The sequence below is a fragment of the Lepidochelys kempii genome, chromosome 9 (genome assembly GCF_965140265.1).
Source record: "Lepidochelys kempii isolate rLepKem1 chromosome 9, rLepKem1.hap2, whole genome shotgun sequence".
Classification (NCBI taxonomy): Eukaryota; Metazoa; Chordata; order Testudines; family Cheloniidae; genus Lepidochelys; species Lepidochelys kempii.
In genome coordinates, this window is record NC_133264.1 from 73,859,462 (window position 1) to 73,883,081 (window position 23,620).

The 23,620-nt window shown below is 38.6% G+C and overlaps 1 protein-coding gene across 1 annotated transcript in view; it reads right to left on the reverse strand.

The window, feature by feature from the left end:
* Window positions 1-1,660: 1,660 nt before the first annotated feature.
* Window positions 1,661-23,620, reverse strand: part of LOC140917642 (uncharacterized) — a 36,565-nt gene continuing 14,605 nt past the window's right edge. Inside the window, exons 4-9 of the mRNA XM_073360899.1 lie at window positions 22,150-22,255; window positions 19,441-19,632; window positions 15,854-15,956; window positions 11,253-11,350; window positions 6,956-7,121; window positions 1,661-3,334 (exon numbers count right to left, since the gene is read on the reverse strand). Of these exons, the coding sequence (XP_073217000.1) occupies window positions 3,218-3,334; window positions 6,956-7,121; window positions 11,253-11,350; window positions 15,854-15,956; window positions 19,441-19,632; window positions 22,150-22,255 (782 nt within the window). The 3' untranslated portion in view covers window positions 1,661-3,217. The remainder of the gene's footprint in view (window positions 3,335-6,955; window positions 7,122-11,252; window positions 11,351-15,853; window positions 15,957-19,440; window positions 19,633-22,149; window positions 22,256-23,620) is intronic.

Sequence of the window (23,620 nt, forward strand, 5' to 3'; positions counted from 1 at the left end):
TTTGTTCCTTGTTACCCTTCCTTTGGCAGGATTACCAGTGTCTCCTCCTCCCACGCAGTCAGTCTCTCTCTCAACTAAGTGGTGGGGCTGAAAAAGCCTGAGTTTCCCAACTGTTACCAACAGGTAGATGGATCTGAATGCCAATAACAGCTCATTAGTTGGAGGCATTCTGAGTTTATGATTTTAAGGAATAGTAATTGGCTGCTTGCAGGCTAATGGGCAGATCACTTACTGTTTAGACCTGTGGTTTTCAACCTTTTTTCATTTTCAGACCCCTAAAAAATTTAGAATGGAAGTGTGGACCCCTTTGGAAATTTTGGTCTGCGGACCCACAGGGGTCCACAGACCACAGGTTGAAAGCCACTGGTTTAGAGAAATGAAAAAAGGGAAAAAAGGGGTAAAACAGATGTGAAACTCATCCACACATTAGGACCTGACTTTTTAGGGTCATGACAATTTGTGTTTCTATTGCTTGACCTAGATCTATGTGGTGAGGACTGACAAATCGCCTTATTTTTTAAATTATTTTTTCCAGACAACAAATATACCAAAACCAAATCTCCTTGCCTTGTTTGTACACATCCAAGAATAATGTTGATAGCTCTGAAAGATGTCTATTTTTCTCTTATTTATAAGAGGAGTTGGGAGTGCAAGTGACTAACATCAGTATGTTTTAGTTATACATGGTGACCAGCAAAGAGCGGAAACAAAACTAAAAGCAGCGACACTCTCTCAAGCTCTCTCCATAACCAAGCTTTGCCCTTAAGGGATGCCAATACAAAATACCTCTCTCAAAAGTCTATGCATATCTAAGCAATATGATCCTCTCTTGTTCTTGTGTACTTTGAACAGCAGTGATTGAAATTGTTAATGCTGACATGCAAAGCTATTATTTCAGGCTATCTGTAATCTCAAACAGACATTGCAGCATTGGTTTACATTCATTTCACATTTGGAAGGTTTCCTTCACAACCACAATGGCTAGAGACTGGTTTCTTTTTAATGGAATCTTAGATTCTCTAGCATGAGATTGCAGCCACCTGGGAGAAGTATTGGCTTTACTAAGATGCCATGAGATGACTTGATTCAACTGCACTAGCCAGTCTGCTGCCCAGAGGTAGGTGATGCGTAAAAGATGCTGTTTAAATATCCTTTATCACCTGTCTGCTCTACCAGCAGAAGCAGGAATAGCAAAACTGACACTGCCCCAGCTGATGGCGCATGGAGCATAGAAGAGCGTTGGGGGAAGGGAGAAAACAATAGCAGCAGGGGAGATTGCCAGCTAAAAGGGGAGAGGCGTCACAGGGACAGGAAAAGCTGCCAACCTCATGGTCACTCTTCTTTCCCCCCCGCAGGAAGCTATGCCTATCCAGCTAAACTCTTTCAAGCAAGCAGGAAATGAAGTGAGGGGCTCTGAATATGCCTCTGGCTTTGTTGCTTATGCAGTTGTAGGGAAATGCACAAGAACTGGGCCATAACTGAAAGCTGAGAGAGAACATGCAAGATGCCCGAATATAGACAAGCGTATGCTGTTGAGAGAAAAGCACTATACCTACAGAAAAGAAATGTCAACATTTTTATCTGCAGTTTATTTATTTACCTTATGGTTTTACTGATTTCATAAAGTTAATGAAGAGCATGATTTATTATAAAGGGTTAAACAAAGGGTTGAAATTACACTACTATATTTTCATGTCTTTCATACAAGTTACAAATAAAATCAAACCATATTTTAAAGGGGAAACTAAAGAGTTTTGAGTTGAACATTTAGGATCAGGGAAATTGACTTGATGTCAGGGAGACCAAGTACAAGAGAGATTGGGCAGCACAATGCAACAGCAGAGGTTCAGCTCTCTAAATTAGTGGATGTCCCAAGATTTGACTGTATCTTAGGACACCTGGAAGCTCAGTATCTCAACACAATGCTTTCATCATGACATCATGCATTTGGACCATAATTACTTGCCTCCTTCACGGCTATGCAGTAGCAATCATAGAGAGGAGCCAAACAGAGGTAATGTCAACTCTGAAATAGTATTAACTTCCAAATAGACAGCTGTAGAGTCTATAGCATAACATGTTCCCCAACTCTATTCTCTTGTCCTATGCCCAAATTACTATGGAGGTCTGACCTCGCTGATTTTGAGTAGAGGGAAACTCTGCTTGCGGTTCTGAAATGAATAGCTTCATGTTGGTGGAGAGAAGAATATGGCCCTAAGATCACAGCAGTGGTTGGATTATAGAAACGTGTGCCCATTATGACAGACCAGGAAAGGAATAGTGGATCCATAAACATGGAACAAAGTGGGGATTTTACACAAAATTTTGTTGGAACTTCACTCTTGCATTTACTGGAACCTCTAGCCGAATCTGCTCTCACAAACACGCATGCAAAATTAACTGAAGTCATTGGGGTTGCATCATGGTAACTAAGAACAGAATTTGGCCCTCCAATTCTGTAAGTAGTCAGTATATACAAAATTAAAGGTTTAATTTACAATCCCAAGCTGTAATTAGGTTTTTTGCTTTAAGGGAAATGAGGAATGTGGAGGGAGTCTGGGAGCAGCCATTCTACATGCCATGTTGTCCTGAGGAACCTGTGTAATTTCAGAAAACAAAACCTTATGGGTTTTGCTCAATGTCGTCAGTCCCCCTTAAGGGAGTAGAAATGCACCTTATGACACCATGGCTGTGGAACAAACTCTACAAAGGAAAGAGAGGGATGGAAAGCAGCACTGAGATGCAGACCACTGAGAGTCTGCTCCAACCTCCCCTAGCTAGTGACAGGATTTCTTGTGGAACAATGGGCTGATTGGTCGCCATGACCCGTCTCCTCCATGTGACTCTAGATTCTCCTCTCAAAGGAAAGAATGTTGGATTTCCCATGGATTTTTAGGTTAAACTAAAAGCACCTTTTTCCTTCTCATGAGTATTTCTGTAGGAGGGGAGCATGTGGCCTTATGTGGCCTTTCCTGCCACACATGCACAAAATGAATTTAGTGAACACAAAAATCTTTTTGTCTTGACAGATATGCAACAGTTAGGGCACTACTTAGAAACAGATATCCAACTGCATAATCAAGTCTTCAGAAAGAAGGTTAGGACTATATCAATCAGATAGGAAACAAAATAAGATATTTTCAGAAACAACCTGAATTTGGTTTTATAATGAGTAATATTCCATAGATGATTCCTTTTTTATAAAGCTTTCTTGTAGTTACATATATTTTTGTGAGCGTCCTAGTTCATAAGGTCTTCCAGTGTTTGGATTGTTCATTGGTTGAGCAACACTCTGAAACCTGTCAGACCTAGAAAACTCCGGTATGCCATATTTCTGTAAAGAGATTGAAGTTAAAATGTAAATAAAGGTAATTGAACAAGACATTTCCTACTGTTTCCTCTTAAAAGTGGCTGTTCATATTTATATGTCAAATTAGGTTTCGTTAAGTACATTTTAAGTACTAGTTTCTGTATTTGTGAACACTAGCCATCTGGAGTATCTGGAGATCATTTTGATATAAATTACAAATGATTTGACTTCCAGTGCACACAGGATCCAAACCATGTTAGTAAGAGCTAATAGAGATATGGTATGATGTAAAGGTTTTATCACTATGAATTTGGGATAGCTGTATTGTTCATCATTGGTGAGGCTACAAGTAGGTTATCCAAAAAAAGGGTCAATAAAACCTGCAGACCATATCATTGTGTATTATGCTTATGTCACCATCTTAACAGAGAAAACTATTTTTAGAAATGTTTTAAAGAATAAAAAAAAGTTTCCCTCAGTACCATGAGTCCTGCTCTACAGATAGACCAGAGAGAGAGGACAAAAAAACATTTTTTTTTTTAGAATAAAAATATTACTTAATTGCTCTAGTATATATAAAGAATTTAAGAACTAATTAAATTACTAATATCTTGATATCCTCAAAAATTTCAGGAGTTGAAGCAACTGCGGTGTGTCCCACTGGAGAGCTAGAAATCACCTTTTCCAACGCCTCCCATTTCTGTCCTTGCAAGGCTCTGCGATATTGTACCTTCAATCTGTCACTGGTCTGGGACTGAATGTTGTCTGTTGTTGACTTTGGGCTGGTGTAATTTTAGGGAGGAAATTCTACACTTGGGAAAGAAGAAAACATTTATCTGGCAGTGGTGGTTTTTTTTCTCCTTTTGTGTGTCTTTTTGAAGCTCTCCAAAAGCTTGGAATGTTACACTATATCTTGCCAAGATAGATTATTGGTATGGGCCTACCAAATTCATTGTCCATTTTGGTCAATTTAATGATCATAGGATTTTAAAAATAATAAATTTCATGATTTCAGCTATTTAAATCTGAAATTTCACAGTGTTGTAACTGTAGGGGTCCTGACTCCAAAGTGGGTAGTGAAGAGGTCGCAAGATTATTGTAGGGGGGTCGTAGTATTGCCACCCTTACTTCTGCACTGCTGCTGCTGGTGATGGCGCTGCCTTCAGAGCTGGGTGGCCGGAGCGTGGCAGCTGCTGGCTGGGAGCCCAGCTCCGAAGGCAGCGCCATCACCAGCAGCAGCACAGAAGTGAGGATGGCATGGTATTGTAGTGCTACCCTTACTTCTGTGGTGCTGTCTTCAGAGCTGGGCCCTTGGCCAGCAACCACCGCCTTCCGGTCACCCAACTCTGAAGGCAGAGCAGAAGTATGGGTGGCAATAACACAACCCCCCTACAATAAACTTGCAACCCCCCATAACTTGCTTTTGTGTTGGGGCCCCCAGTTTGAGAAACACTGGTTTCCCCTGTGAAATCTGTATAGTATAGGGTAAAAGAATACAAAAGCCCAGATTTTACGGTCCAGGTCGCATTCTTCACAGCTATGAATTTGGTCGGGCCCTGATTATTGAGCAGTGTGTAAGTCTGGTCAAAAGTCCACGAAAATGCTGTCTGTTTCGAAGTTCCACAATTTCACATGGTACTCGTGATCACATATGCAACATAGTTTCACAAAATCATGCTACAGAATAGATCCTACCTTCCCCAGCCAGGGTGAGGTAAATTAGTTCATCACTCGGCTAGCAAGAACTGTTTTAAAACATAGTTTAAACTTGAGAGGAAAAGGCATCTTATTTTTCATTCTCTTACCATTTTCCCCTTTTGCAATCAACCTTTGAACAACTAATTGAAGACAATACTTGAATAGGAATACAGGCTTCTGAAAAAAATGGACTTCATGGGATGTCTGCAACTTTTTATATGGGAATTACACGAAACTTATGCCTAAGTGAAAGAAAAACTCTTCCAGAATTCAAACTGGCTGAAATAGCTTTCAGACCCTCATTTTTTGCATTGATGACAACAAATGTATACAGCAAAATAAATGTCTTGTGTCCTTAAGAATAGTGGTGGGAAACTTTTGGTTGGTGGCAACCCAACTCCCTTTAATGTCATTAATTCTACTTTGCACCTACTCTAAAGGCCTGATTCATGTTGGGATTTCTGTCAGATTTAAGAATGAACCTCTGAGAAACCATACATAATATATACATAAATGACGAGTACGTGGAGTGTCTAATGGAAAACAATTAGATATTTGAGGTTTTCTGACTATTTTATTTTTCTTAATTTTTTTGTAACAAGTTTTTTTAGAATCTTTACAGTAAACCCTTCCCTTACTGATTTTTTTTTGGGGGGTGAGGGTGGGGGTTGACTATTATGAAGAGCTGTGCCTATTTTACTTGCATAGGACCTTCCATATGGAAAGACCCCAAATTGTTTGTACATGCAAATCATTACACTGCACCACTGAAAGAGACAACTACGGGGCAGGAAGGGAGTCTAGTTAGGTTATTTATTTAGAATTTTTTATTGACATTAATTGCTGAAGCAATTGGAGTCCTTACATTGTTTTAAATAATCATTTACAAATGATTCAGTGGCTAGAGCAAGGAAATGTGAATCATGGTTTACATTCAGTTCTACAAATGGCTTTCTGTGTATTGGAAAAAGAGATTTAATTTCTCTGTGCCTAAGTTTACTTTTTTATAGTATGTGTACCTACCTACCTACCTTCACAAACATGCCATGAAGCTTTTGTATTAATGTCTGTAAAGCACTTGGAGATCCTTGGATGAAAGGTGCTATGTAAGAGTTAAATATTAGCAGCACTATTGTTATTACTATTATCTGCTGTTTAACAGTGCTAGCAATAACACAACATTTTAGGGCAGAAAGTGATGGAGAAAGTTTGACACATTTGACACTTCAGGGAAAATTTAGTTAAACAGTAAATAATGAGTCAATTTGTAAATTGCTCAATATACCATAGTTAGATACTAAGAGCTTTGTATCTACAGCACTCCTTTTAGATTTGTACATCACCCCCACCGAAGATTTAAGCATGACTCTAGAAACTGTCACTACATTACTCTAGTTTCATACTGGTGTAACTCCAACCAAATAAATAAATTATGCTGGCACAAAACAAGTGTAACACATTGGTGAATCAGCTTGTTAGGTATTTGTGTTTCACAGAAATTTTAAAAATTCCCCTCACTGTATCAGCAACATAGATTTATAGTTTCCATAGAGCAGATGGATATACTTTTGGTCTTCTAGATTCTCTGTTAGAAGCCTGGATTATGCAACTGTTACTCACTTTATTAAGCACTTATTCATATGAGTAGTCCCACTGACCTCCACAATAGGTCAAATTTACCCATATGTAGAGGGCTCACACAAGGATAAAACCCTCAAAATGGGGCTTTCACAATCTAGCCTAGACTGAACAGTAATAGGAGATTTCTGGGATAAAAACCACAGAAGTTAGAGATGTAAGCCTTTAGCACACAGAACATTTTTCAAATGAATGCAAGTCTAGCCACATAAAATGTATACAGGATTATGACAGTTTATTCTCAAGTGTCAGGTTACAAGATTGTATAAGGGACACCTTTCATGTGTGCTTGAGATAGTTTATACGTACAGGAAATTGCCTCCCAGACATAGGTGGAATGGGGATGTCCTCTTCATAATCCGCATTAGGAATATGACTGTTCTGATAGCCAAACTGGTTACGCTGAGGAGATTGGAGGCTGAAAGAACTGTCTGCTATTTGAACTGCTCTTCCTGATGGCCGATGTGGTATATAGCTATCAGAATTAAACAAACAGGGTTTAAAAATATTTGCAATGTCTAAAAAAAATATAAATAATTGTAAATGATGACACAGTATTTGTGTGTTGAGTTAAAACAATCACCAAAAGCTTTATTTTTGACATTTCACTTCACTCTTAGGCCCCATTCCTGGCAACACTTAAGCATATAAGTATGTTTATGGATGTGAGTAGTTCCCTTTGACTGTAAGCTCTTTGGAGCAGAGACCATATCTACCTCTATATTTGGCACTTACCACAATGAGGCCCAAATCCCAATTTTGGCCTGTGGGTACTACCATAATACATACCGGGGTGGCCAAACCATGGCTCACAAGTTGCATGCAGCTATTTTACGTTAAAGTATGGCTCACAAAGCCCCCCAGACCCCCCCCCCCCATTCTCTACCTACCAGACTGTGGGAGGATGGGGGAAGCTCAGGGCTTCTGGTCTTGGCGGGGTGGTGAGAAGGGGCTTCTGCCAGCGATGACTGGTGCCTGCTGAGAGTGTGCGGGAGCGGGGGAGGGGGGTGTCATAATTCAAAGGTTTCCATCCCCCCAGGCATGCCCCTTCCTTGGCGCTCAGTGGCCCTTCCCTGCAACTCCCAGGTGTTAGCGCTATGTGGAGTGGCAGCGGTAAACTGCTGTGAGCTGCAGGGAGGGGCCGCTGCTTTAGCTCCACAGGGAGAGGCAGCAGCAAAAGCAACAGCTTTCCCTGCAGTTCTTAGCTGTTTGCTGCTGCCTCTCCCCACAGCTACAGCTCCTAATTTGCTGGCTCCAACCGTTGCTGTGCAGGGAAGGGGCCTTGTGGCACCATGTGACTTAGCAGGGCCAGCAAACCCTGCAAAAATCTGGGGTGGGTCAGGGTGGGGACGGGACATGACCTGATGAGCTCTCCCACACATTGCCTCTGGCTTCTGCCTATCTGCGAGGGTGGTCTTGGGGTTCAGCTGAAGATTGTCATATGCAGCTTGGAGGGTCAGTAAGTTTGGCCACCCCTGATATATATAATGATTTATTAATATCACATTTTAAAAATCAACACAATAACAATTTTACAAAGATAATACTTATTAAATATAGTCCATATTAGAATAAATGAAAGCAAGAATACTAACCACAGGGCTCAAGAAACACTGACCAAATCTTTCTGTATTCCTCACATTTGCCAATTGAATGGAAAGATATTTCATCTAAAATTGCCAGATTATACTTTATCAAGTCAAATAACTAATAACCTTTTGTGACATTCAATTTCCGAAGCAATGTCTCTCTGGTTACAAAACCAGCTTTCAACAATAAATTTCCTTCAGGAATAATTCTTCTTAATATTTTGATAATGTTGTTTAAAAGTTATACAGGAGGTTCTCTGCTGGAAGATACAGGTTTTACGTAATTTAGCCAAAAATGAGACTAGAGATGAAATTTTTGAGAAGAAATGGGGACAGCTAGAGATATTGTAGGCCTTTACCACACAACATTTTTCAAATGAATGCAAGTCTAGCCACGTAAAATTTATACGCCAAAAATTTGGGTTATGTGGTTTGACAATGTTTGTACTGGAAGCTTCTCTGTCTCCTCTTACTCTCTTACATATCATACATCTGCTCAGGGCACAGAATGAGCTGATGTAGCTGGTTATTTTAGCTAGGTGTTAAATCTTTGATTAGTATATCTTGACTATTTTGGTATATTTATATATGAGAGCAAGCCTGTACCAAGGGCCAAAAGGCCGATAGCTATGCTCCTCTTCCTTAAAGGAAGTCGGAGTTATGCATGGCTCTGGTAACGCACTGCTATCATCTCATCCTATTCAGCTGTATTCTAAATCCAGATACACCCTAATCTTAAGCGATAGATAAGGAAGTAAATTTGTCGTCATGCTCACAAGTGTCATGGATTTTCTATGCTTTTCTTTTGACTTTCCTCGTCTTTCCACTCCATTAGTGATGGAAGAAAAGGGATATCTCTACCTGTTAATCCTGTAAGGGGAGAATACTGTGCTGCCAGTTGCCTTCCTCCTGTTAAGGGAGTGAAGATTCTATTACTGCAGAACCTGGAGGTAGGAGCTCTGGTGTCTGGCAGTTGTTGGGGAGGAATAAGAAGGGGAGAGAGCATAGCTAACTGAGGGAATTGTGGTTTTTTCCTCCCTAAAAATCAAAATGAATAAACCTATGATTTTTGGAGAAAAGTCACCATTATTAATTTACAAGCCTAGTCACCTATTTTGAAATTTAGCTTCAGAAAGAAAAGGGCTAGAAACTTAACTTTTTGTTTTTAATGAGAGCTAAGATTAGGTGGAACAGAATTTAACCCTAAGATTAAACTCGATAAGTTTATGGAGGAGATGGTATGATGGGATAACATGGTTTTGGTAATTAAATATTCATGGTAAATAGGCCCAATGGCCTGTGATGGGATATTACATGGGGTGGGATCTGAGTTACCCAGGAAAGAATTTTCTGTAGTATCTGCTGATGAATCTTGCCCATATGCTCAGGGTTTAGCTGATCGCCATATTTGGGGTCGGGAAGGAATTTTCCTCAAGGGCAGATTAGAAGAGGCCCTGGAGGTTTTTTGCCTTCCTCTGTAGCATGGGGCACGGGTCACTTGCTGGAGGATTCTCTGCTCCTTGAAGTCTTTAAACTACGATTTGAGGACTTCAATAGCACAGGTATAGGTGTGAGGTTTTTTGCAGGAGTGGTGGGTGAAATTCTGTGGCCTGCGTTGTGCAGGAGGTCAGACTAGATGATCATAATGGTCCCTTCTGACCTAAATATCTATGAATCTAACATTTGACAAACCTCAGAGATTTATGAAAAACACTAAGATCACCTAGTAATTGAAGATTTAGACTCTAACTTGGTAAATTTAGTCCTATGTGCTATTTCTCATGGAACATTAATGCACAGAACAATCCTGAAGTATTTGCAACAACAGTGTTTGAGTCGTGAGAGGACAAAGAACATTGTTCAAAAGGAGAAAAACTCACCAGTTTTCCCAAAGTCTCATAATTCTAAAACAATGTATCTGATCAACCTAGTGAGTAGCTGCTAAATTATAATATGCATATAAAGATTCAAAAGTACAATGAATACTAATGCAATAGGTATAATAGCAACCCCTGAATACACTTAGATATATTAGAACTTCAATGATCCTTAAAAGAAAGTGTCACAGAACAGTTAGATTCTGCTTTGTGCCTTAAAAAAAAGGGGAGGTGGAGAGAGCGGGCTGGGAGTAGAAGGAAGAAGCAAGTAGCAGAGTAATGATGGAAAGAGCAACTGGACCAGGCAATGAGGATGTAAAAGAAGGACTATAACAATGAAGAATAGTTGTTCAGATATTTGTGCAAAGCCCTAACTTGAGCAAATGGAATTCAACTATGATTAGAAATAAAATGTATTTAGTTTACATCAATTCTTAGTACAAGTTTAATCTGATCAAATAGCTGACTAGAAGGGGTTCTAAAATGGGCACTGAAAATGATTAGAGAGGCATGGAGGGACTTTAGTATGATGAGAGACAATTTAATTTAGAGGAGTGATGAATAAAAAGAGGTATGCAAAATAATACATGATTTAGAGGAGGTAAATCATATGCTTCTGTTTACTCTATTGTAATACAAAAATAAGGAAAATTCAATGAAATTGAAAGGTTCTAAACTGATAAGAGGAAATGCTAATTACGTGTTATATAAAAAAAATAAGTGGAACTTATCACTTATAGAGGCCATTGAGGCCATAAGCTTAGAAGGATTCAACAAAGCACTGGACATTTATACACTGGACAAGAGAAAGAAGGGTCACATTATTCCAATCTATTAAGAGAGAGAAACTTTCAGGTTTCAAGGCACATGCCAATCCTGGGTGGATGGGAGTAAGGAGGAAACTTCCGCTTTGGACAGGTTTTTCTGAAATTGTGCACTATCGGTTTCTTGCATCTTCTGAAATATCAGGTACTGGCAACTGTTAGAGGTAGGGTACTGGACTAGATGGACTAATGATTTGATCCTGTATGGCAATTCCTATACCACTGAAAGTTATATAGTGATTCTTTCACCCTCTAAGCCAAGGACCAAGTCTGGAGAGAAAGTGAGAAAAGAAGGCCTGACAAAAGCATAGCATACCTGAAACTTTCTACTTCACCAGGTGACTGTGATTGCACAAAACTTTGGCTTTGCAGTTGAATTTTTGGCATTCTAATATTCTCTGTGGTCCAGTCATCCTGTATAAGAAAGATGAGAAGTGAAGGCTTTACACACCAAGTACACAACAGTATGTTTACAAAAGTAACTCATCTGGTGCAGATTGCTAGCATTTGACTTTGATTTTAAAAATTTAGTATTTACACTTGTATATGTATCAATTGTATATGTATCAATTGATTTACCAATTATAAAACTCTTCACTTTTGTTGTGAAGATAGTATAAATCACCCTTGTCACTATCAATTCATTAACATTATAATAGTTGTAAATTCCACATAACAAATAAGGCTCAATGGACCTGATGCTCCTCTTCCACCAGTATTATAACAATACAACTCCACTGATATCAGTTACTCCTAATTCACTCCCAGTATAAATGAAAGACAAAGTCAACAAAATGACTCTGATAGTGAAGGTCATTTTAATGTTTGGGTTTTTTAAAAAAACAACAACATTTGTTTCTCTTTTCCATCATTTGTATTATGGAGGAGAGAGAGAGAAGGAAGCGGATGTAGAGTGGAGGTCTTCTGATATGTGTGAGTAATTGTAGAGGTGCTGTTTTTTAATGCAGTATCTTTTTGTTTTGCAGCAAGATCCTCTCTTAAAAAGAGAATGATGAAACACCAGAGCATCATTTTCATGCAGCAGTAAAGGGAGCAATCTGAAGAATCAAAATATGTACTCTGTAGTGGCAACCAAGCTCAAATTATGTTTCCTCTTCTAAAGCTACAACAAGTCAGGATCATCAGCAAGTTGTTAGCTTAACAAACTAGCATCTGGAGGGAAGAATTATATGGCCCACCTCCCTGCCAGTGTCCCTAAGTGTACAGTTTCTAGTGTTTTGACTAGCCCAATTTTGTCTAACACATGAAAGGGTTGGTTCTGGTTTCCTTATTTAGGCAAATATCCAACTAATGTCAGCGGCACCATTCTTTTAGTTTTCTCTATTTCTTAGGACTGTAAGTATTATCTTTATTGGAGTGTTAGCAGCTGCAGCAGAATCACCACCCAGAGGCATAGTTACTTTGGGATATTCTAATTCGTAACGCCAATGGGGCTGTTGTGCTGGAGGGTGTTGGTAGCTTCCAGAAAACGAGTCTGGTCTGTGGGCAATAAAATATCTCATTGCAGCTGATGGGCATGCTGACCATCGTTCATTCTGGGTAAATGGAAAAAGCAAATAAGCTCCTTTATGAAATAAGATAGCTGAAACGATAGAAACCACTGCCCAAAGCATCAGCCACATGAAAAACCTGAGCACGAATGAACTAAGGGAGAATAAGTGGGATTTCCATTGGACTGATTACAAATGCAGGGGCTGGGGCACTGACTGGATTGCAGGTAGATATGTAGGTAAGGGTGTGTATGTGTCTGTCTCTCTCAAAGGCAGAAAGCCAACTGAAAGCAGTCAGGAAAGTCAGAGAAGCACAAGTAGCATGGCCCTGAGAAGAAGCCAAAAGAGCTTCTTTTAAGCACAGTGCTGGCTGAAAAGGCAGGTTTGCAAATAATAAGCAAGAAAACTGCCCGTTGTTTGTTCCTACTGTGTTCAGGTAAACAGGATTTTGTGTACATTCTTTGTAAATAAACAGGATTGCACCAAAGAAACACCAGACTTATATCATCACTCTCTCCTCCTATTGTAAACAAGACAACAAGGCCCAAAATGTTGGCTAATTGCTCAGGGCAATAGGGCTATTACGGTAGCAGGGATTTTTAGGACTACAGTGCACATTGGCCATGCCCCCATCCCATCTTTACACCACCTGCGTATTCCCCCCAATGGGAAACTCACCAGCTAGCTTCTCCTTTATGGCAGTTTTTTAGGGCCATTTCACTGCTTTGGTATCATAACAAGGCCATAGCATAGATTAGGATCTGGCCTTCTTTTGCTATAATAACTTAATTAAAAATAGTTTAACGCATTAGCGTTATATTTTTAGTTTTTAGAAACTAACAATTTGAAGAAATATTTCATTGTAAGAGAATAACATGGAGGTGAATGAGGGCATAATGCATTAGCCCTTACATCTCCAGTGGGACTGCTCACACGAGTAAGGGCTGCAGAAGTGGACCCCTAGTTTGTAGCACTTCTACTTTTCATTTGAGAGGTAGGTTATTTACTACTTCAGTAAGAAAAGACAAAGCTAGCATCTGTAGTACCAAATTCAGCAATAATTATAAAAAAATTAAACAGCACCATCTACTGGTGAAAGAAAAGCTGTGCCTTATGTATTTCTGTTAAGTGATAAGATCAATGATTTTCTATTAAAATATTTTATAAATATATTTATCATGGCAGCTATCTGCTTTCATTTCTCAGGTAGCCAGATTTGTTGTTTGTAAATGAGATGACTTGCATGCACCGGTCCAAATGGAAGAAATGGAGAATATGGACATACAGTGAGTTCCTATGTGTCCCTTATCTCATACAGTTAAAGTTTATATAGCCATTTCTTCTTTACGTTGCTGGCTAGTACAAGTGGTGATCCCTGTTACTGAAAATATGTTGTCTATGGTCAGAGAACAGAGTTGAGAGTCAGGAGTGGGAAATTGGCATAGGAAGAATGGTCTAGTGAGTAGGGCACTATAGACTAGCACACAGGAGTTTAAGTCCCAGCTCAGTCACAGATTTCCTTTATGGCCTTGGGCTACTCTTTTAATCTACCCTGTTTGACAGAGAGTTTGTGAAGATAAAATTCATTAAAATGATTGTGAGGCGCTTTGGTGATGAGTGCCATATAAATGTTTAGATACTATCCTAAAGAATGTATCCCAGAATGAAGGCAGGGCTCTTTTTCTGGCTCTGTCATTGACTCACAGTGTGACCTTGGGCCAGTTTTATGTAACTTCTGTGCTTCAGGTCAGTTTAGCCAGCTAGTAAAAGAGATTGCTGCATATTCACTTCAATGTGAATTTAGGATTTGACTCATCCTTGTTCCAAAGATAAAATAATAAAACAGGAAGCGGTTGTTTAAAGTATTCCAGCCTCAGTACTAATTCAGTGGTACACTGTGTATTTTAACTGAATTTATATTATGAATTATGGCAAAACTTTTTAGTATGTAGGTACATATGTCCTATCACAAGCTTGACTGTTCATCTAGGGAACGAAGAACAGAGAAACTGAAAATTACATTATGCATAAGCATACTCTGCTGGCCAGCCGAAACCAACTAATCCACCCACAGAAGTGTCTGTAGATGAGAAGTCTCACAACATACATGGCAGAAGAAAGAAGGGCCATGCTATTAGTTTTACACAGAGGTTAGCCCTTCACCTACAATAAATTGAAAGGCAAACTAAATACAGTTGGAAGAAATACTTAGGCCTGGTCTACACTGGGGTGGGGATCGACCTAAGATTCGCAACTTTAGCTATGCTATTCTCGTAGCTGAAGTTGGCGTATCTTAGGTCGATTTACCTCCCGTCCTCACGGCGCGGGGTTGACTGCTGCCGTTCCCCTGTCGACTCCACTTCCACCTCTCGCTGTGGTGGAGTACAGGAGTCGATGACAGAGCAATCAGGGATCAATTTATCGCATCTACACTAGACGTGATAAATCGATCCCTGATAGATCAATCACTACCCGCTGATCCGGCAGGTAGTGTAGATGTACCCTAATTACATTCATAGCTTATATACAGCTTTAGTCCAAGATTTCATTGTATCAAATTTTAAGGCATTACATTATCTTTTTTTCATGATGGGCCAGGCCCCCAGCAAGTATAAATTAGTATAGCTTCATTAATTTCAAAGCAGTTATGCTAGTACATCAGCTGAGAATCTTCCCTGATATATCTTCATTACAACAGAATACGACCATAGATATAGTATGGAACAAATCCTTGCTAGGCTTCCTTAAATGTGCCCATCAAATCTGTGAACATATCCATTTTGTACATGAAAATCTTTACATGTTTTTAAAATTTGCAGGCGAACAATTTTACTTAATTTACAGTAATTAAATTGCCATATACTGCCACATGACAGGTATATTGTGGGACCAACATGGCAACAACAACACTGCATACAGGTATATTCATGTTTGTTAGGAAAGCAATAAGTTAAGTGAATTGGAAAGCAAACCACTTCCTCAGCAACCTGAGTTGACTTTTGTTAGAGGTCAGTGTTGAGACACACTGACAGACCATAGCAGTGGAAACCTGCACTACGACTGTCCACGCAGTACCTGTTCTGTAGATAAACTGAGAACGTCAGATTCAACATCTGTTTTTCACAAGCATTATATTCACACATACCATACATAATTGCCTGTATTCATTGCACTTTTAATGCTGGCTTGTTTCCTCCTCTGACCTGCACTGCTTGGATGCAAGGCAGCACTGGATGAATGAAGACAAACTGAGATTTTAAGCTCTGATTGTTTAACATACTGGCCTACAGAATGTATACTGTTACAAATACTATTCACCAATACACTGAAGCATTACAAATCACATCTGATTTCCACTTAAGTGGGAGCATGTGACAATCTAGATGGCAGATATTTCACTTTTTACCTTAGCCCACTGTTGTTGAGAAACATATCTTGAGTTATCATCCAGCTCAGGAACAAACACATGGTTATGCTGTGACTCGAGTTCCGTTTGTCTTGCCGGTTTCCTGAAATTAAAAACAAACCATGCTGTGGAGTATATTCATGAACATGTCTTTTATGAAAAACTTAGATCCTCCTTCTCCATTATATACAGGTACAATATAGACTAAGAACACTGAATCTTTATTACAATCCTTAGCTGCATAGATTAGTATGTACCATGCCAATTAATCATGATATACGTGTATTCAGTGGCCGTGGATGTTAACTAAAAACAATTATTGAAATAAATTGCAGATGTTGGGCCAAATTTCCCCCTCATTTACACCTGTGCAACCTCACGGACTGTGCTGAAGAGGCTTAACTGAGCCCAAAATTGAGCCCGCTGTATTGTGGAGATACAGAATGTTGCATTAATGAAAGTCTCCTCCCAGTCCTCTCCTCTCACCCTCCTCCCCTTCATCTTCTTCCACTTTCAGTACCTAGAACAGTCGCCCGTTTTCTATCTCAAGCTCACATATGCTTCAGCTCCTCCTCAAAACTTCCTCATTCTCCCAAGTAATATCTGTATTCCCTCCTTTCCCTCGGCTGTTGATTTGTCTTGTCTACCTTACATTAGAAACTCATTACAGCAGATAATGTATAATACAGTTTATAAAGCACTGCACAGATCAACAGCACTATACACATGATTAATAATAAATAAGATGGAGACTCTGCAGTAATGGGCCATATCATATAAAATGTATAGTTAACTTTTCCAAGCCCCTTATAATCTGAAATGAAGCCCACTTTCCCCTTCTCCTGTGGTTGCAGCTGGCCCCTGTGTGCTTAAGACATCCAAAACAGGTTTTATTTAGTGCAGCATTAACTTGCTATAATTTTCCTTTAGCAATTCATAGTGTTTTTCTTTTCAGTGCAGGATATGTAATGCTTTTTTGGTGTGATTTTGCCCACATCTCCTTAGATCATGGCTCTTGTACTGAATTTGTAGATATTTTGAGGATAGTCTACAGTGGGCTGTGTTGCTCTGTAATTTAGCATGGCAGCCATATAAAAATTTTAGCTCTTGCATAGTATTGTGAGATTTAGTTGCTATGTTTTGGGATGCACATACACGCCTTAGTGACAGAAGGTGTGAGCCAAATGGCTTCTTAGGGCAGAGATGCCCCTCATTCTTTAAATACTTGGGGATGCTCTCACAGACAGCGCACAAAATGTTGGGATGTGTACAGAGCACAAGCATCTGCTCAAAATGCCAATGATTGTGATAAATAGTGCTTAATTGGCAGGATCCTGGTCAGATCTCTCTTTAGTCTGTTTGAGGTTGAGGAAAGGCAGCCAAGCATACTCTCATAAATCAGTCAGGACAAATATCGTAGCTTCAGCTCACCCTAGCAAGTCAGTTAAGGGGACTTATTAAAGGAGCTTGCATGGTCAGTCCTGAGGGAGGGAAACAAAGGTCTTGTTTGGGTGGATGTGATTATATTAGGTAAAATGCCTAATAACTTAAGTGTTTTGATTAGTGCAGTCAATTAATCACAGTCAACTCTAGGGATTAACTCAAAACAAATTAACTCGATTATAAAAATAATTGATTAATTGCAGTTTTAATCACACTGTTAAATAATACCAATTGAAATTAATTATAAATATTTTTGAATGTTTTTCTACATTTTCAAATATATTGATTTCAATTACAGCACAGAATACAAAGTGTACAGTGCTCATTTTATATTATTTTTGATTACAAATATTTACAACTGTAAAAAACAAAATAAATAGTATTTTTCAATTCACCTTGTACAAGTACTGTAGTGAAATCCCTTTACAGTGAAAGTACAATGTACAAATGTAGATTTGTTTTACGTAATTGCACTCAAAATTAAACAATGTAAAACTTTAGAGCCTACAAGTCCACTCAGTCCTACTTCCTGTTCAGCCAATTGCTAAGACAAACAAGTTTGTTTACATTTACAGGAGATAATGCTGCCTGCTTCTTATTTACAATGTCATCTGAAAGTGAGGACAGGCATTCACATGGCACTGTTATAGCTGGCATTGCGAGGTATTTACATGCCAGATATGCTAAACATTTGTATGCCGCTTCATGCTTTGGTTACTATTCCAGAGGACATGTTTCCATGCTGATGATGCTCTTTAAAAAAAACTAATGTGTTAATTACATTTGCGACTGAACTCCTTTGGGGAGAATTGCATGCCTCCTGCTCTGTGATTTTACCCGCATTCTGCCATATATTTCGTATTATGGCAGTCTCAGATGATGACCCAGCACATGTTTTTCGATTTAAGAACACTTTCCACTGCAGATCTGACAAAATACAAAGAAGGTACCAATATGAGATTTCTAAAGATACCTACAGCACTCAACCCAAGATTTAAGAATATGAAGTGCCTCCCAAAATCTCAGAGGGACAATGTCATGTTGTCAGAAGTCCTAAAATAGCAACACTCCGATGCAGAAACTACAGAACCCAAATCACCAAAAAAGAAAATCAAACTTCTGTCGGTGGCATCTAACTCAGATGAAGAAAATGAACGAGCATCATTCCACACTACTTTAGATCGTTATTGAGCAGAACTCATCATCAGCATGGAAGCATGTCCTCTGGAATGGTGGTCAAAGCATGAAGGGACATACAAATGTTTTGCATGTCTGGCATGTAAATACTTTGCAATGCCAGCTATAACAGTGCCATATGAATGCCTTTCCTCACTTTCAGATGACATTGTAAATAAGAAGCAGGCAGCATTATCTCCTGTAAATGTAAACAAACTTGTTTGTCTTAGCAATTGGCTGAACAGGAAGTAGGACTGAGTGGACTGGTAAGCTCTAAAGTTTTACATTGTTTAATTTTGAGTGCAGTTATGTAACAAAAAAAAATCTACATTTGTACGTTGCTCTTTCACAATATAGATTGCATTACAGTACTTGTATGAGGTGAATTGAAAAATACTACATTTACTTTTTTTACAGTTCAAATATTTGTAATAAAATAATATAAAGTGAGCACTGTATATTTTGTATTCCTGTATTGTAACTGAAATCAATATTTGAAAATGTAGAAAACATCCACAAATATTTAAACAAATAGTATTCTATTATTAACAGTGCAATTAAAACTGCGATTAATCAAGATTTTTTTAAAATCTCGCGATTAATCACAATTGTTTTTAATAGTTTGACAACCCTAGTTTTGATACGATGTTTTGATTTATTCCTAAACTATATCAGATACAAAGTGAGTGGAGATTTTGGACTGTAAACACTGTTAATTTAAATCACCAGAGGCTGCAAATACATTCAAATACTAGGATTTTCTTTGCTTTACACTTCACACAAAGTTTGGGTATCTGTTCTATTATATTGAGACCAACTCTTCCACACAATTCTTTTGAGTTGATTTGTAAAAAATTACGATCCTCTATTGATGTTGTCCAACATACACATAAAATAAAGGAGTTAATTATTTCTAGATTCATTTCTTTGATCAGCAAAAAACTTAATTATGTAAAAAAATAACTTACCTAGCTCCTTTAACACTTTTATTTGACTTGTTTTTACAGTAGTAGACACACTGTATTATTACACCAACTAGGAAAGCCAGTGTTACTGCAGGAAGTACAGTTACTAAAATCAAGTCCAAAGTATTCCAGAGTTGTTCACATTTGTGACCCATGTACCAGTAATCTCCCCAGAGGCCTCGGTAGTAAGGACATCTGCCAATTAAAAAAAAAAAAAAAGAAGTGTGTTTCTTAAAGGAACAATATTCTAATTAAAAAAAACCCCTCCAATAATTCAGAAAAAAGGAAACATTTTGTTCTGTTATTGAGTGAAGTATGTCAGGAGTCCAGAGATCCATTACTTTCATGAAGCATTATCTATCTTAAAGTTTTATACTGCTCTCCACCAGTGTTGTATCTGTGCACTTTCCATGTAAAATCAACAGCAATAGCAAAGTCCGTAGTGAACTTCATGGAGTCTCTGGCTCTTCTGCCTTTTAGGGGTAAAAACTCTGCTTGGGGTAGGGTTTTTTAATTTTTTTTTAAAATTAATTTACTTTTATTTTTAAAGCTGGTTTCTTTCAGGGTTTTGTTTGCTCTTTACATTTTTTCCCCGTAGGAGGTGTGTCAGTGTGATGAATATCATGTTTGTGATAGAAAGGTCTTTTTGGAGATTTTGCATTTTCTAATGAGAGTCAGACTCTGGATTTGCCTAATGCTCTCTGGAAGTTTGTTCCATAGTTGGATCCTCTTCACTGAGAATACTTTGCTCAGCCATACTTTTTAATTTATATTAAAGTGGATTTGTATTTTTCATTATAAATATCAATTTTCACAATGTAGTATACTATATGCAGTCTTGTTGTAGCCATGTAGTCCCAAGATATTAGAGAGACAAGGTGGGTGAGGTAATATCTTTTATAGGACCAACTGCTGTTTGTAAGAGAGACAAGCTTTTGAGCTTACACAGCTTCTTCAGGTCCAGCAAATGTACTCAGTGTCACAGCTAAACACAAGGTGGAACAGATTGTTTAGCATAAGTAGTTAAATATGTAAAATATGTGTTAACTATTTATGCTAAGCAATCTGTTCCACCTTGTGTTTAGCTGTAGCCTGTGTTTAGCTGCAGCCTCAGCCATCCTGTCTCTCTAATGTAGTATATTATCATCTTCAAATTGCATTGAGCTGAAACGTAGGCACATACCGATTTGCCATATTGATCCATCTAATGAGGTATTTTACCTTCAGGAATTGCCCCACTTCATTTGCTTTATCACCTGGGCAATCCTGTAACTGTATAAGGGAGAAATTCTTTCCCAAATCCTATAGGTGATCAGATTGTGCCCCAATACATGGCATTAGATTATCATTATTAGTAACTCAATCTGCATAGCTATAAATGTGATTCATGGCCATAAAGTTATCCTACCCTGGTATTTGAGTTGATAATTTCCTGTAGCAGAACATTTCAGAGACTGACTACAGTATATGCCACATAAAGGACTAATATGCTGGATACAAAAGATTAATTTGGTACTTATATTTTCAGCTCAAATTGCTAGATCTCTTTAAAAAGAAAAGACGGTTTTGAGGATGAGGAGAGGGCACTAGTTTTATTCTCATTTAAAGAGTACATTTTAATGGATGTAAAAAGCATTTAGCACCTTAGATACACACTTTTGTGTGATGTAATTATAAATCAAAATAAATTAAGAACATAAATAAAATGATGCAAAACAGGTGAGTTAATGTTATTACTGTATGAGAAGCATTCTTCTTTTTTTCCTAGATATTTAAAATTGTAACTAATATTGCATTAACCTATGTTTTGGCATGTCGTTTGCCTTTTTGTGGGGATGGGGAGAGGTAGTGTCTTGTTGTGTTGGTTTGGTTTTGAGGGTGGGGTTAGAGGAAGCAGGCAGAAACCAGAATTAAAAGGAAGCTAAGGCTTCAGTCCGACAACTGGCTCTATACAGGCAAACTCTTACACCCACAAAGAGCCTTCCTGACTATGCATTTACAGTACTCCATAGTGACAGAATTGTAACACCACTCCTAAGTGAGCAGAAATTTTGTACCGTGCATGATTCAGTTGTTATTTTTACTACAATATCCAAGAAAATTAAGACTAAACACATGTGGCATTTGAAGTTTGGGTCAATATTTTTAAAAATATGAACTTAAACTTAGGCTTCTATAAGTACATTCAGCTCCCAAATAAGTGGCCTAATTTTCAAAAGTTCTGACCACTCAGCAACTCCAACAGTTGCTCTGCACTTTTGAAAAATCAGACCACTTGGGGGAACCTAAATGTTGATGTAAAAACCTAACTGTAGGCTCCTATTTTTTAAATCCTCTGCCTTCAAGTTCTACTGTTTTTGAGATACCCACCCACAAAAAAAGCATCTTACATTCTTGTATTTAAACAGATTTTGCTCAAGCTTAAGATAAAATAGAACATATTTGAGACAATTATTAGCATGAGAAAATGGAGGGTTATATGTCTATGTAACTTTAACTATAAAGTTTATGGCTTACATATGCTGTACAAAAATAGCAATGTTAGGACCTGATCCTGAATCTGATTCTTGTGAACAGCCATCTGTTCCTGTGCAGAGCCCAAAAGACGACAGGGGTCCACCTTCATGGATCAGATTGCAAGGTCCTCATTTACTTTATCAGCAATAATATCTTGTTGATGCCTCACTTACATAGCACATCCAAAATACTTACTTGCAGAAAGGTTTGTTGCCTTTACACCCGCAAACAATATCCTTTGGACAGAAGCCTTCTGTATTACCCAAGCAATTATCAAAGTCGGCAGTGCCACTGCAATTGGCTGTAAATTAAAACCAACACTTCAACAACCAACACTTCAACTGTAAAGTAATGCAGATGAGCATGCTGTATATTTGTCTGCATCAGAAACTCAGGATTTATGTGAAATAATCTTTAAACTGTAAGTTTTACCCCCCAGTGAATAAGAATTGATGTTTGATAGTTCTGAACCACTTTGAAGTCTCATTATTTCCTCCTTTTAAACAAGAAGCCTTACCCCACACAAGTTATTTTATTCTGAATCCGTACCCTACATTCTCATTTGTCCTCCATTAGCTAGTAAATCATACTCATGATATGTAGGTATTATGATTTAATGTGTGTGTTGCCATATCTGAATTTCTCTCAATGTCATTTAAACCTTGCTAGACAGCAGAAATCATAAGGCCTGCAAAACCCTTTGGAGGATCAGACTTTTACCTTTATTACAGAATATTTTTAATTCGATTTTTGGCTGACAGCTGACAAAATCAAGACACTGCAATAGCATACTAAATACATCTAAGTATAGAATCAATGGCAGGAAGTGATGTCACAATGAGAATGGCCACTTAGGATATGTCTTGACTACGGAAGTAATGGTGTCATGGGGTGTCACCCTCATCGCTGGACTAGCGCCTCCTCTTGGTCATGCTGAGGATTAACTTGAGACCAACACCCAGGTCCATTGTCTGCACACTGGCACTTTGTCTCTTGTTCCAGCCTATGGCTCCTCTCTCAGCTCGCAGAACTGCAGTGTCCTCTTTGCAACTCACCCCTCCGGCTGTGTCACCATCCAGATTTCCTTCAGTGTTTCCCCCTTTGGAAACCTCGTGCAAGGTTAGTAGAGTCCATGATTTGGGGAGATGTATCCAAACCTAGCACCTCTACAAGGACATGTCCAAGAGGGAATGAGAACAGGTATATTGGTCCATTACCAGTGACGCTACACTGATTGGCATTACAATTTGTTTTGTTGGCACTTTTCACTTTTATTAACAATTGCTAGGCTGCCTGTGTTTATTTTTAATAAAATGTGTGAGTGCCTGGGAAACAGAAAAAAGGAAGTTTATACCCTGCTTATCAGAGGCATACTATCTGGTTGCTTGTGGTGACTTGCAAACCAGCTTGGTCTTTGACCCACTTGTAGCAAAAGTTCTCCTCCTTATCCTTACATATACTGTGCAGTGCACAGAATACCCAACAACATGAATAGCACTGGGCATGCTAACACCCAAACAGGTTTGTAGGCAGCACCATCTTGCCTTCAAGTTGGCAAATACACATTCTACTCTCATCCTGCAACTACTCAGTGTGTAACTAAACCTTCTTCTGCTAGGTGTCCTTAAATCAGGGTATGGGTTCATGAGTCAGAGCAAGAGGATAG